The 14,262-nt window shown below is 43.1% G+C and overlaps 2 protein-coding genes across 7 annotated transcripts; both read right to left on the reverse strand.

The window, feature by feature from the left end:
* Positions 1-1,182: 1,182 nt before the first annotated feature.
* LOC120702005 (shewanella-like protein phosphatase 2) lies at positions 1,183-2,864 on the reverse strand. The gene is made up of 2 exons (XM_039985787.1): positions 2,745-2,864; positions 1,183-1,536 (listed from the first exon to the last, which is right to left on the reverse strand). Exons 1-2 carry the CDS (start codon positions 2,862-2,864, stop codon positions 1,183-1,185), a joined length of 474 nt encoding a protein of 157 aa, XP_039841721.1.
* A 5,925-nt stretch (positions 2,865-8,789) lies between these two features.
* On the reverse strand, positions 8,790-12,894 carry LOC120703419. Of its 6 annotated transcripts, none has more exons than XR_005686950.1 (5): positions 12,464-12,894; positions 12,210-12,283; positions 10,187-10,303; positions 9,870-10,118; positions 9,369-9,794 (listed from the first exon to the last, which is right to left on the reverse strand). XR_005686950.1 is itself a non-coding variant. In XM_039987502.1 (5 exons), exons 1-4 carry the CDS (start codon positions 12,543-12,545, stop codon positions 9,879-9,881), a joined length of 483 nt encoding a protein of 160 aa, XP_039843436.1. In that variant the 5' UTR covers positions 12,546-12,894; the 3' UTR covers positions 9,369-9,794; positions 9,870-9,878. The 6 variants fall into 6 exon arrangements, 1 of the variants encoding a protein (XP_039843436.1); XR_005686952.1 differs by having other exon boundaries at positions 12,210-12,334; XM_039987502.1 differs by having other exon boundaries at positions 12,210-12,253.
* Positions 12,895-14,262: the final 1,368 nt, after the last annotated feature.

A 14,262-nucleotide genomic window follows, 5' to 3' on the forward strand; every position in this document is an offset into this window, starting at 1 on the left:
CTTTGCCACCTACCTTTACAGCTAGGGGCTGCGGGTGGACCCGCGGCGATGGCGGGCGGCAGGGCGAGCCCCCCTTCTACCTCGACAGCAAAGCCAACTACGGGTGGAGCAATAGGACGCGGCGCGGGGGCCCCTTCTACCTCCTGCGCCTCCTGTGCGAGCTCGGCTGCGGCACCATGGCGGGAGAGGGCAGGGCAGGGGTGAGATGGCAGGGGGAAGGGGGGAGAGGATGGGGGTTGCAACTCACATTGAATCCGCAGCGGAGCAAGCGACCCCGATCCACTGCCGCCGCTCCTCGATGGAGCCACTGCCGCTGGTCCTCTGCCGCCGCTCCTCGCCGGCCGGTCCTCTGCTGCCGCTCCTCGCCGGCGACCAGGACTTGCACGGCTGCTCTCGCCCCCCCCCCCCCCCCCCCCCCGTCGCAGGAGGCAGCCGTTGGGGGTGTGCAGGTGGAGGCGGCGTTTGGGGGATGGGAGGTGAAAGCGGCGTGGGACGGTCAAAATAGGCCGAAAAAGGGAGCCTGGGCTCTCGTCGGCCTGCTGGGCTGCGAGGGTCGCGCGTTGGGTTGCTGGCGCGACCCGTCGCCGGATAGACTTTGCGATTAGACATCACTTAGGTGATAGGTCCATCAACCATCATCTGAATGAGATGTTTTAATTCCCTGTTGTTGTGTATTTAGTTTTGGGCTGTAAATTAGGCCCATTATCACATATGTTGCCAACAAAGTAGAACAGATTTGTGCATACATACCACTACTACAATAATTATTTTTTGAGGCAATCAAAAACTATTTTCCGAGGCGGTCAAGACCAACCGCCTTGGTCATAGGGTCGCAGTTAATAGATGATTTACCGAGGCGGTTTTTGCTGCCCGCCTTGGTTAATTGAAAAAAAGAAAAAAGAAAAGAAAAAGCCTGCCGGTCTGCCGAGCCCATTGGCCGCCGCCGCCGCTCGCACGTTGTCGCGTCCCGCCGTACTGCCGCTCCAGCGCCACCCCGCCGTGCTGCCGCTCCAGGTTGCCCTACCGCTCCGAGCCACGGCGCCGAATCCACCGTCCGTGGGGAAGAAGAGGACGAGATCTGCTGGCGCCGCCGGATCCGCCGTCCTCGCCTCGCCTCGCCTCGCCCGCGCCGCTGCCCCAGATCTGAAGGGTGAGGAAGGCCCGACGTGGCGGTTCGGGGGGTCAGTGAGGAAGGCCTGATGCGGCGGTGAGGAGGCCTTGCAGCGTGGCAAAGCGGAAGTCGCTGGAGACGTTCATGACCTCGTGGTTGCCGAGGATGGGGAGCAGCGCGCCGCCACGGGCCTCGGCGGAGAGGGCGAGGCGGCGGAGGAGGTAGAGGAGGTGGAGCTCGTCGGTGCCGCGGTTGAGGATGTCGCCGAGCTGGACGGTGAGGATGGGCCCCGCGGTCCAGGAGGTCGAGGCGAAGGGGGATTCGGGGCCGCTGGACGCGAGCACGAAGCCGGCGAGGCGGAGCGCAGAGTGGAGTCCCCGTAGAGGTCCCCGATGGCGACGAGGCGGGACGGGGAGGTCCTCGTGCTGTGGAGAGGAGAGGGAGAGGGTGGCGGCGGCGGGAGAAGGAAGGAGGGGACAGTGTGTGTGAGAGAGTACTCGAGAAAGAGAGGGAGAGAGATTGAGAAGGAACCCTAAAAGGGGCTATATATACTCAGAGAGATTAAGTTGGGCTGAATGGGCTGTAGATTGGGTCTGATTTTTGGAGGCGGACGCTTTATACATATCCGCCTCCGTAAATGATTAACCAAGGCAGTTTTTTAACCGCCTCAGTAAATAAGAAAACCGGCTCGGTTAATATAATAAGAAATGACTGCCTCGATTAATGTGCCCGCCTCTGAGGTTAATCAGTTTTTGTAGTAGTGTACAGAAATAGACAAGAGCGTTGATGTTACCCCATACATGCAAATTTAAAACTAAAAAAGATTATAACTATTAAACTGAGCATCAAGATAAAATTTAGATAGCACCAAAATCTTTCTTATGACAAGATCTTTAAAATAAGACATATTTTCATAGTATTTTTAAAGATATATTTTTAATATTAAATAATTAATTTTGGCTTCTGAGAACAAATAATTATTTTCATAAACAAAAAAGTACACATATCGAACAAATAATAATGTGCAACGAACAAAATGTTAAATATCTCGAACATTTGTGTTAGAAGCGATGGCGAATAAACGATGAAGAACAACTAGATCAATCCCACGAGGATTTAACATGGAAAAACCCCTCCAATGTGGAAGGAAAAAAAAAACCACGGGCGCCAGCCAGCAAATCTTCATTATAGCGAATGTGTGTTTACAACACCTAACAGCAGCTTACAAGAGGAATGAAATTAATTAAGGAGCAAACCCTAAAGGGTATAGGAATCGGACCGCTTCGCTCCAGCCCATGCCTCTGGCGACGGGTCTCCGCTTCGCTCCATCGAAAGTCGGCATTTTCTTGTGCAATAAATTTGGATCACAATATAACAATTTGGTTATATATACTAAATAATAGAAAAAATATCACGAACAAATAAGTCATCATAGACGAACAATTTAATCTACCTTGCGAACAAATAAATTATATATCTATAACAATTAAATTATGAACATAGAATAAACTATTTTTTGAGGGAAACATAGAATAAACTATTACTATCTAAAAAAATAATGGGTAGATTGAACAACAAGAGTAATGAATGAAAAATATAAGGGCTCGTTTGGCACCACTTCGGCTTCACTGACTTCATCGACCAATCCAGTGGTGGCCAATGCACCACTGGGCCCGCTAAGACCGGACATCCCACTACAATAATCCATGGACCCACGGGCTGCAGCTTGCCTGCCTCGCTTGCGTGTCTCCATCTGTGTCTCCGGCTCACTGCACTCGTGGAAGCTATCAAAGAGTTTCCCGCTATAGGCTGTGCCCTCTATTTTTTTCCCGTTAACAGCTCATGCCGAGAAAACGCAGCTGTCGTTCCGTTCGTGGCAGCAGTTAACATAAATTAATTATGAAAAAAACTGCTATTAGGCCGTTCGCTTACTTGCACAAAGAACAAAGCATCGCGCCCCTTCATTCAGATCGAGATCCCCTAGAAAGAATCGAGTCACCCAAATTGTAATTAAAAAGCAAGAATAAAAGTCTTGACCATCCAAAATCAAGACCGAACCAATATTAGGCCCAGCCCCTGGCAGGAAGCCAACGGACGACTTCCACGTGTTGGGGGACACGGATGGGGATAGGAAAAGAGAACAGGCAAGTTGCAGCCCCGTGTCGTGGATCCTCGACATCACTCACCACAGCCCAGCATCTTGGCTCCATGCCCCGCCTGGTGTGCCGGCCCATCATCAACAACATCCAGCCTGTCCTCCACAGGCCTACGTCGCAGGCCACGCAAGCTACTACGACCTGCCGTACGGCGTCCACAGCGCATGCCCCCAGCGTCTTCCCCCCTGCTGCTACTGCCAGCCCACAACAGTGGACTTGGGACCCGGCCTCCCTGGCCAGCACCTCGTGCCTCCACCAACAAAAAAAAAAAATTGGATATTTTAGTGTCACGAATAAATTCGCAAACGTACGAATACCGTTGTGACTTTTACCCCAGTGTTCCAAGGATTATCGAATCCACAGGAAATGTGTGTGCACTCACTTCTATTCTAGTCGGTCCAAAAACACACCAAAATAAGTAGAAAGGTAGAGAAGATTCCTAAGATAGCACTATAGCTGAGTTAAAGGTCGATCTCTCGAGCACAATACTCGCTTCGGGCACCGGCTTACATCTGTTTTGCGAGGCGATTCCGGCCAACAGCTCTACGCTATATCCGAACGTGGAGGATTACAGAGGACCAATAGGGTTGTCACCACCTACGGTCTACCTCTAAAAAACCGTAGGATATAAGACAAACGAAGGATAACTCTTAGCCTAGACACCACAACTACGCGATTGATTTTGTGAGGCAAGGCGAGCTTCCCTTTGAGAAGCATCCCTTTTTGAAGCCAGAAGACTGGGAGAATTTTGTGGAGACAACCAAATCTTCATTGTTTGAGCATGTGAGTTAGGAGATGAAAAAGAAGAGATCAAAGCACAATAAGCCGCACAAGATGGGAAGAAAAGGTTATTATGGTAAAAGGAAAGAGTGGCTGGAGGAGGATGAAAAGCTAGCTGCAGAAGGAAAAGAGAACCCTTGGGAGCAATATTCTGGCCGTTCGAGGCCATATCTGCGGGCAAGGTCAAGGAAGACCACTAGTGGAAGTAGGGACATAACATTCAGTTCCTCTCTAGTGGCGAATGTAGCAGATAAAGTGGAAAGAATTGCTACTCAAGCTAGCGATGGTTCTTTCACTGGGGTTAGAGAGAATGGTGTTCTTATTGAGGCACTTGAGAATCCAGAGCATCGAGGTCGGGTGCGAGGTGTGTCTAGTTCACTTGGTTGGGGTAAAGGGTTTGGCGAAGAGTGTGCTAGAATGTACAGGAAGAAGAAAAAGAGGAGGTCTAATGCGGGACAAGGAAGAGATAGTTGGTGAAACAATCATTAGAGTTATGGAGTTGCTGAAAGCCTGAAAGTTGCAGGCGTGTGCCCATACTGGATGGTCTGTGTATCACCCAAATAAGACGCCAGAGTAGCTGTGAGGAAGATGCGGCCATTACCAAGGAGCAAAATGAGGGTCCATCACCTGAGCCGGACAGAATAGATCTACTGACAGAACCAACTAAGTGTAGTCTTGTGGATGGCAGCGAGTTTGACATGGAGCTCGCATTAGCCACTGTCTATCCAAATCAACAGACCTGCCATATAGTATCCGCACAGAATGGGTATGCAGTGGTGCAAGTTACTTACGTGTGGGCCAATGCGAGGCACATCAAACTGCCTAGCCCAGTAGGGGATGAGATCACAACCCTAGGTGTTCCTCTCTTGCAACCCAAATAGTGGCCAAAGCTGAGAATTGTTATACCACCTAGGTCTAGAGATCCCACCTCTACAGCCGCATCAGCTGGTTTAGTTTCAGATGGAGTTACTTTAGCTCAGCCAGCAACCTGAAAACAAATTGGTGCCACATCAGCCAGAGCAGCAGGTTAACCAAACTCTGCCCCAGCAGCAACAACTCAGCCAAACTTTGCCCCAGCAGCAACAACTCAGCCAAACTCTGCCCCAGCAGCAACAACTCAGCCAAACTCTGCCCCAGCAGCACAGCCAACCTCCGCAGCAGCAGCTCAGCCAACCTCTGCAGCAGCAGCAGCAACTACAATAGCAGCCGCAGGTCAACAAACATACACCTAAGCAGCAGTAGCAGGTCAGCCAACATCTGCCTAAAAATTCAGACGTTGGCGCTGTTTGGAGTACGGCTAATCCAACATACAAGCCTGGTGAGCCTATGTTGTCAGAAGAGGCTTTAAAGGTTGCTGGGCCAAGTTGTGAAGCCTTACATGCTTACGTCATGGAACAAAGTGCGAATGGTGCTAATGCCATTCCTGCAAAGGTGGCTGCATCCTACTTTGATAGTAACGGTGAATTAAAATTGACAGTTGGATTCAATGACTTGTATGACCTTTTCAACATGAAAAGTCTAGAAATGAGCTTGTTGAGGTGTTGGACATTGTAAGTTCCTTTAAACTAAAATAGATATTCTTTAATTTTTACCAAAAATACTCAAGCTAACAATTTGTTTATTTGTAGAAAAATGATGAAACAGACAGAGGAGATGCATTGCAATGTTGGTATTTTGGACCCACAGATATTCTCGGCCACAATTGTTCAATTCAAGACCAAAGATGTAACAGAAGCAATTAAAAAGGCTATGAAGCACGACTTCATGGTGGGTGCCTACAACATTGGTAGCCACCAGATACTAGTGATTATTGCTATAAAGTGGAATGTTGTTTGGTATTTAGATTCTTCTAAAGATTTTCCATTGCGAAAGTTCGAGGATGTAGTAACTGTTGTGAACTGGTAAGTATATTGTAGGTTTTGTTCACAAAAATTATATCTCTTAATTTTTCTAATAGATATTGCCGACTATGCAGGGCCTATTCAGGGCACATGGAGACAAAGATGAAAACAAAGTCAAAACCCAAATCTAAACTCGTGCACAAGACAGATATCCCAATAAGAGCGAGTTTTTTTGTCCCTTCATATGTATTTGGTACTGCCTTAACTTGTGTCATTTTGGTACCTTCTTCATGTAGTGCGCTCAGTAGCCGTTGGGGAGCACGTCGTGTGGATTCTATGTGGCATTGAACATGTACGACCTACTCGGTGACATAAGCGTCATGAAAAAGGCTTCTGTAAATATATACTGATCAGCCTTGTCTCTGCTCATATTTTCCATTTGATTTTAGAAACTGATTTTTATTTGTATTCTCATAATAATTGTATTATGCAAGATTACAAAGCTAACACACAGGCAGATCAAGGAGCTCTAAGGATGGTCCAGAGGATGTTGTGTGAGTTCATTCTTAAGGAGATCACCAACTCAAAGGGCAACTTTTATGATGGTCCAGCAGATGCCGCGTGAGTTCATTGTAAATGTTTTAAATCTGTGTACTTGAAACTTACAGTCATAAACTATGAGATACCTCCACCTCCCCCAAGCGTCACCGTCACCGTGCATCTTGAAGATGATCAAAGAAAATTGAAGAAAGTTCGCAATCAGAAGAGAACCATGAGGTGCCGCCTCGCAATAGAACGTCGTCATCAGGTGAGATGCTCGCATAGTTATCATCAATAGAAGGAAAGAACGTGAGGAAGCAAAAGCATACAGCCCAACCTCCAACTATCGACTACCCGACAACTGTGAGTACAACTCGCGCAAGCGTCGCCACATCATTCCTACGCCTCCACCACCGTCAAAGCAGCCAAAGAACGATGCTACATCAGCTCAAGACCGTATCTACCGCAAGTTACACGCACAATGCTTTTTACACCCCAAGTCCAAGCACTCAACTTTCCAGTGTATCAACCTGCGCAAAGCCCTGGGAGCACCTCCTCCTCCCGCTGATGAAGGTGCAGGCACACAGTGAGGATGGAAGCCATACTCCAAGCTATCATAAGTTTTTATAAACAACTAGTAGTTTTTACAATACATGATTTCTTGTACCGTATATAAGGGTCGTTTTTCGCTACCCCCATAATATTTGGATGGGTTATGAAACACCTATATCGAGTCAAGTATCTACAAGTATTTTATCGAATACAAGGGCCGTTTTTCGCTACCCCCATAATATCTGGATGGGTTATGAAACACCTGTATTGAGTCAAGTGTCACTACATATTACATAAGCTACCTTAATTCAAGATTCGATCGAGTATTTTTCCTACTTTTTCTACAATCTCTACAGGTTACTCGGTTGGGTCAAACCGACTCATGTTCAAACCCCAATTTTCCTCTATTTTTGAGAAAAATTAGGATGGTTCAAACCAAGTTGGTTCAACCTCCGATTTTCATATGATTGACAAGATAATCAGAATCTTCAAATAAACCGAGTCAGGTTCAAACCACGACTTCCATGTTCTTATGCAAACAATTCAAAGGATCATTTCAACTGAGTGGTAGCATTAAAGCAATGGGTTGTATCTTCAACCTATCGACTGGATTTGGTTTTCGCTAAACTTTTCAAAGTTTAGTCATCTAGCCAGGCAGTCTCATATTACTCGACTGGATTTGGTTTTCGCTAAACTTTTCTAAGTTTAGTGCATCTGGCCAGGCAGTCTCATATTACTTGACTGGATTTGGTTTTCGCTAAACTTTTCGAAGTTTAGTGCATCTGGCCAGGCAGTCTCATATTACTCGACTAGATTTGATTTTCGCTAAAACTTTTCGAAGTTTAGTGCATCTGGTCAGGCAGTCTCATATTACTCGACTGGATTGGATTTGGTTTTTCGCTAAACTTTTCGAAGTTTAGTGCATCTGGCCAGGCAGTCTCATATTACTCGACTGGATTTGGTTTTCGCTAAACCTTTCGAGGTTTAGTGCATCTAGCTAGGCAGTCTCACTACTAGGGAATGCACATTAGGCAACGCCCCAAAATCGTCGCAATAAGCCCGTTTTCGTTGCAGTATCAAGGAAATGGAACAAAAAATGGGGCCGTTTGGAAAAAATTCTGGGCGTTTCATATATGTGAGTGGCAATAGCCTATCGCATCGGATTGTATTCGGTTGGGATAATGCAGGCTTGTTGCAATGACATTCAGCGTTGCAATGTGTTGTTGAAGCAACAACCATGGTCGTTGCGCTAACTAGAGCGAGGGTTGCTATAGTTGTTTTTGCAACCACGTAGGTTTAGGTTAGATGCAATTAAACACTAGTGCAATGGAAGATTTCTGTTGCAACAGTATATATTGCCACAATATCTAGTTGTGGCAATAACTCATATGATGTTGCGATATCATTGTAAGATATAACGACGACTTATCACCCGTTGCTATATCCTTAGAAGATATCATAACGCCAGTAAGTCGTTGCTATATCCTTAGACGATATCACAACACAAGAAAGAGTCGTCGCTATATCCTTAGAGGATATCACAACACCTGTACGCATGACCACTATATACTTGAAGGATATCACATCGCCAGTTCAAGTCGTCACTGTATCCTTAAAGGATATCCCAACGCTAGTATGAGTCATCGCTATATCCTTAGAGGATATCACAACACACATGCGTGTCGTCGTTATACCCTTAGAGGATATCACAAACGCCTGTATCTATCGTCGTCATATGCTTATAGGGTAGCGCAAAGAAAATTTTGATCATGACCAATTGCTCATTCTTTAATGCAACAAAAAAATTTATAAAAAGAAATTAGTGCAATATTATGAAATCAATCCATCATTCACTCTCACCATTCATGATAAAAATGATGCAACACAATATTCAACATATGAAAATAAGTACTCTTGTCCATTCATCCATCACTCCCAATAATAAAATATCAAGAAAACCTATATTACTCGTAGGCATCTATAATCTTGATAACTCCAACCATTCATGATTTTCATCTTTGCTTCAGCTCAAGATCGAATGCCTTCTTGTATGCCCAAAACCATCTAGTAGTTTCTGCGTGTCAAAAGTATTGATTGAAAAAGTTGAGGAAGCAAATGTAGTTCTAAACAGGCAATATGGCACTATCTTATATATGATCATGTATCTTATCGTCATAATCGCGGCTCTATAAGTTTGGCTATAATAATCTAGTTTGAATTACAACTTACCATCCATGCAACCTTTAGATCAAATAAGCATGTGATAAGATCGAACCTTAGATCCTACCGTCGACAAGGAGCTCTTCATAGTTGAATGCCTCTGCATTGCTACAGGAGTCGATTTTTTAGTATACATGAACAAATCATGATGCAAATCAAACAACCATCTGGATACCAACAGTCTGAGCTAAAAATTCAATTATAAAAAGATGCAAATCTGCCAACAAATATTCACCATTTGTCACCAAGGTCAACTAAATATTCAAACAAATTTACAATATATTCTATTTTATATCTCTTCCTACGATGCGGCTAATATTTTACATCCCCAGAAAGTAATTTTTTATAAGAATCCAAGTCCGAGGTCAAACATATCGATGATGAAGTTCTGACGCATGGTGCGAGACTGCGAGCATCCTGCAGACAATTCGAATACATAAGTATATATCTCATATGTGATCGATTGAGATAATAATTATGGAAGATCACAAACTATTTGTTTGCACAAAGTAGTATACTCATACTCTCCTTATAAATTTACGGTGCTTAATGTACTTTTCCACGCAGACATATACTGCAGAACCAGTGAAATACCTGCGACAATATTCCTTTCAATCGTAATATTGTATGGAGTAAATAAAAGCTATTTAATAATTTATAATAAGTTACCCTTGCTCGTCATCTTGAATATATCATTTTCAGGCACGAACTTCCACTGGTATATATCTTCATTCCACCCGGGATATGAACATTCATTGCATCCATATATTTTTTGCAGAAATGCTGAAGAGTCTTTCCATATTTTCGAAATGCATTTCCTTCAAACCACTTTGGAACAGGTGATGGATCGATCACGTGTAGTTCTTTTTCCACGTGATCCAACACATATAGCATGAAGTTTTTCCTAGTGAACCATGGCTATAAAAAAGATATTGTAGTAAGATAAGAAATAACAATATTTAAAATTGAGAATTTGACAGACTTACGTATTTGCAACATAAGTGATTGTAGTTTTGAATTGACCATGCTTCAATTGCCTCACTCAGCTGGTCACTATGATAGTTTGGTCGAAATTTTGAATCTCGTGTTAAACCACACATCGTCTGCAATATAGGAAAATTAATTGGCATGATCAGTAGTCCACATGGATATTTTTTAAAAAAATATGGTTAGTTATATTATGTTTTGAGAATATACATGACTACCCACTTACACAAAATTGTAGATCCATAACTGGTTTGAGATGGCATTATTATAATATGTCAATCGTCGGTACTCACGATATGCCCGACAATGAACACCTAGATTGAACCATTCCTTGGATATGCCTTTATCTGTCCTTAATATATGTTGTCGATAGACAGGTTCACATCCAGCTCTGAAATAGAGCCTCAAAAACCATATTTCAAAGGTGTTCGTTGTCGAGCATATTGCGAGTACCAATGGTTGACATATTATAATAATGCGAACTCAAAGCATTTATGGATCTACAATTATGTGTAAATGAGTAGTCATGTATGTTCTCATAACATAATATAACTAACTTATCTTTTGAAAAAATATCCATGTGGACTACTGATCATGTCAATTAATTTTCCTATATTGCAAACTATGTGTGGTTTAACACGAGATCCAAAATTTCGACCAAACTATCGTACTGACCAGCTGAGTGAGGCAATTGGGGCATGGTCAATTCTAAACTACAATCACTTACATTGCAAATACGTAAGTCTGCCAAATCCTCAATTTTAAATATTGTTATTTCATATCTTACTACAATATCTTTTTTTGTGTTCCTCTTGTCATGGTTCACCGGGAAAAACTTCATGCTTTATGTGTTGGATCACATGCAAAAATAACTACACGTGATTGATCTATCACCTATTCCGAAGTGGTGTGAAGGAAATGCATTTAGAAAATATGGAAAGACTCTTACACATTTCTACAAAAAATATATGGCTGCAATGAACATTCATATCCCTGGGAGGAACTAAGATATATACCAGTGGAAGTTCACGCATGAAAAAGATATTGTTCAAGATGACAAGGAAGGGTAACTTACTATAAATTACTAAATATTTTTTATTTACTCTATACAATATTATGATTGAAAGGAATGCTGTCGCAAGTATTCCACAGGCTACCTGGTTCTACAATATGTCTGCGTGGAAAAGTACACTAAGCACCATAATTTATAAGATGAGTATACTACTTTATGCAAAAAAATATTTTGTGATCTTTAATAATTATCTCAATCGATCACATATGAGATGTATACTTATGTATTCGAATTTTCTACAAGATGCTCGCACCATGCGTCAGAATTTCATCATCAATATGTTGACGCCGGACTTGAAATCTTATAAAAAATTACTTCCTACTAATGTAAAATATTATCTTAGCCGCATCGTAGGAAGAGATATAAAATAGAATATAGTGTACATTTGTTTGAATATTTAGTTGGCCTTGGTGACAATGGTGAATATTTGTTGGAAGATTTGCATCTTTTTATAATTGAATTTTTAGCTCAGACTATTGGTATCCAGTTGGTTGTTCGATTTGCATCATGATTTGTTCCCGTATACTAAAAAATCGACTTCCGTAGGAACGCACGGGCATGCAACTATGTAGAGCTCCTTGTCGACGATAGGATCTAAGGTTCCATTTGAGACTTGCAAAGGAAAGGAGACACGAGGAGGATTAAACTAGAAGCATAGGCAACAACACTACTACAAGCACTAAATTTTTGTTAGCAATCTAAATGTGCCCATCCTCAGCCTATTCTTTGCAGCTTGCACTCTACCCACAAGGCCAGAAATACAATCTAGGGCGACAGTTAATAAGCACACACTATAAGAAAAAGGGGCATTACACCAGCTACCATGAAGCATTAACGACCACATTTCTAGTAATAACTACCACAATTTTCACTGGTTATCTAAATTAATTCATCTTAATTCGGAGGACTTCCAATTTTGAAGAAAAGGTCCAAAGGCTGCAGTGTTGTACCTTGCCATGGCGCTGCTTCCTGCTGTAGTATGAACGTGCCCCTGCTGCATTTTGTGATCACATTTCAGATAAACCTGCAGCATTTGAAATGCCGCCAACTCTTAATATATATATTTCTACGATTCCTACACCCCCCAAATAATCAAATATTATATTGGATTCCACAGCAACTTCCCCTCAGAGAAGCATTCGAATCAGATCAAAAGGGGTCAAATCGAGAGGGGATTTAGACAACTAAGTAGAAGGGCAGGGACCTTCAGGTTGGTGATGTTCTGGTTCTTGCAGATCTCCTTGTCCATGCTGCAGCGGAGCTGGGGATGCACCTTTCACGCACATCCTTGTTGCATCCTTCGGCTGTGCCGAAGGTGGGTGTTCTACCGCCGTGTGCCTGACGGAGAAGCATCACCTCCATCCCCTGACCCGGAAGTGGTGGCCACCGGGGATGAGGTAGGAGATTCGGCAGCAGGCTCGTGGAGGCACGGCATCGGCAGCGGCCTGGGGAAGGGGAAATGTTGAAGGCGACTTTGGGTAGGCTGGGTCGGCCGCGGCGGTGATCTGCTGGACGCAGATGAGAGCTATGGGGCGGGGCGTCTGTGGTAGGCGGCAGGGAGGGAGGCGACCTCGAGCAAATCCAGGAGACGAGATGCCGGCGGCCGGAGGCTAGCGGCTTTGGGGAGGGGCACGGATGCGGACGAGAGGAGATGGCTGGGGGTAGGAGGTTTTTTACATTTTTATCATTATAATGAAATAGGTGTATGCCCGTACATTATTATAGGTGAAACAAAATTTTGTAATAAGTATCAATATATATGAAAGCATATATTTAGCTTTCCTGTTACTTACTATGTGGCCATTCCAAACAGAACTTAGATAAATCAAATCTGTAGATGATGAGGCATATCACCGCCGGTTCCAACAGCACTATGGCCGCCAACTTTAGAACCGGTGGTTTTGAACTGGCGCTGATAGCCCATTTGCAATGGCTAGTTCTCTAATAGTAAATTATCACCAAGATCCACGGAGTATACAAGCAAATGTATAGTGAATTCTATTTAATATTCCTACCTATGATGCGGTTAAGATAATTTTTTATGTCTACAGGAAGTAGTTTTCGGTAAGAATTCAGTTCCAACACCAACATATCGATGAAGTTCTGCCGCATAGTACAGCCATCCTACGAACAATTAAGATACAAAAGTAATCACTCCATGTGTGACCGATAGTAACAATTTTTAAGGATCGCAAAATATTTTTGACACAAAGCAGTACACTCACAAATTTTCGGGCTTTGGATACTTTTTCGCGCAGAGTACCTGTGCGACGCTATGGGCAATAAAGAAACGTAGAATATAATTGTATCATACAAGTACCATGACAATTGACATCAAGAAACATTATTGCTGGGTTTAATAATGAGTGATCAGATAGAACATTACAAAATGTTTTTCCAATCATAACAGAGAAAAAATATATGTAATTCAACATATGCATTGAGAGATAAACGAAGGACCCAACTTTCAATATAAAAAAAATGTATGCTTGGGTGCTACACATATAAACATGGAATACACATCAGCTCATCAAACAGTGAAGTGGTACAAGCAATTCTTTCCCAAATAAAATCCATCTTGTTTGCGCAGGGACTGACCATATAATTCCAGTTAAAAGAGACAATTAGTTTACCATCTTCATCATATTTCCAGGAATTGCAAGGTTACATCCAATTATTCATTTGTTATGTGAAGGGTCCTGAAGGCACTTTCTAGGAAAAAAATGAGATGATTAATAGCAGGAGGCATAAAAAGTGTGTTGAGTTGGAAGTTGACAAGCACGAATAAGGCTGAATACACTCAAGACACTCCACAAACGTCACATGCCCTTTGAGGATTTGATATCATGAATTTCAAGGGCATCAAGATTCTACCTTCTGAAAAACAACCACAAAATATTGCACCAAAAAATTAGCAAAGATTGTGACTGCAAATTTTTAGATGAAAATGTGTTATGCAAAGCATATAAGGGGCATTACTAACAGGAAACCACTTTGTTGGTT

The sequence above is a fragment of the Panicum virgatum genome, chromosome 4K, assembly GCF_016808335.1.
Source record: "Panicum virgatum strain AP13 chromosome 4K, P.virgatum_v5, whole genome shotgun sequence".
Lineage (NCBI taxonomy): Eukaryota > Viridiplantae > Streptophyta > Magnoliopsida > Poales > Poaceae > Panicum > Panicum virgatum.

What these genes read in the sequence shown, in the direction of transcription:
- LOC120702005 (XM_039985787.1), bottom strand. Translation starts at nt 2,864, where the DNA reads ATGGAGACACGCAAGCGAGGCAGGCAAGCTGCAGCCCGTGGGTCCATG. An exon ending in CCACTGGATTGGTCGATGAA is followed by an intron (nt 1,537 to 2,744) that starts GTCAGTGAAGCC and finishes TCCTCTCCACAG; the next exon opens with CACGAGGACCTCCCCGTCCC.
- LOC120703419 (XM_039987502.1), bottom strand. Translation starts at nt 12,545, where the DNA reads ATGTGCGTGAAAGGTGCATCCCCAGCTCCGCTGCAGCATGGACAAGGA. An exon ending in AGAACATCACCAACCTGAAG is followed by an intron (nt 12,254 to 12,463) that starts GTCCCTGCCCTT and finishes CACAAAATGCAG; the next exon opens with CAGGGGCACGTTCATACTAC. An exon ending in GGAAGCAGCGCCATGGCAAG is followed by an intron (nt 10,304 to 12,209) that starts GTACAACACTGC and finishes CCTATATTGCAG; the next exon opens with ACGATGTGTGGTTTAACACG.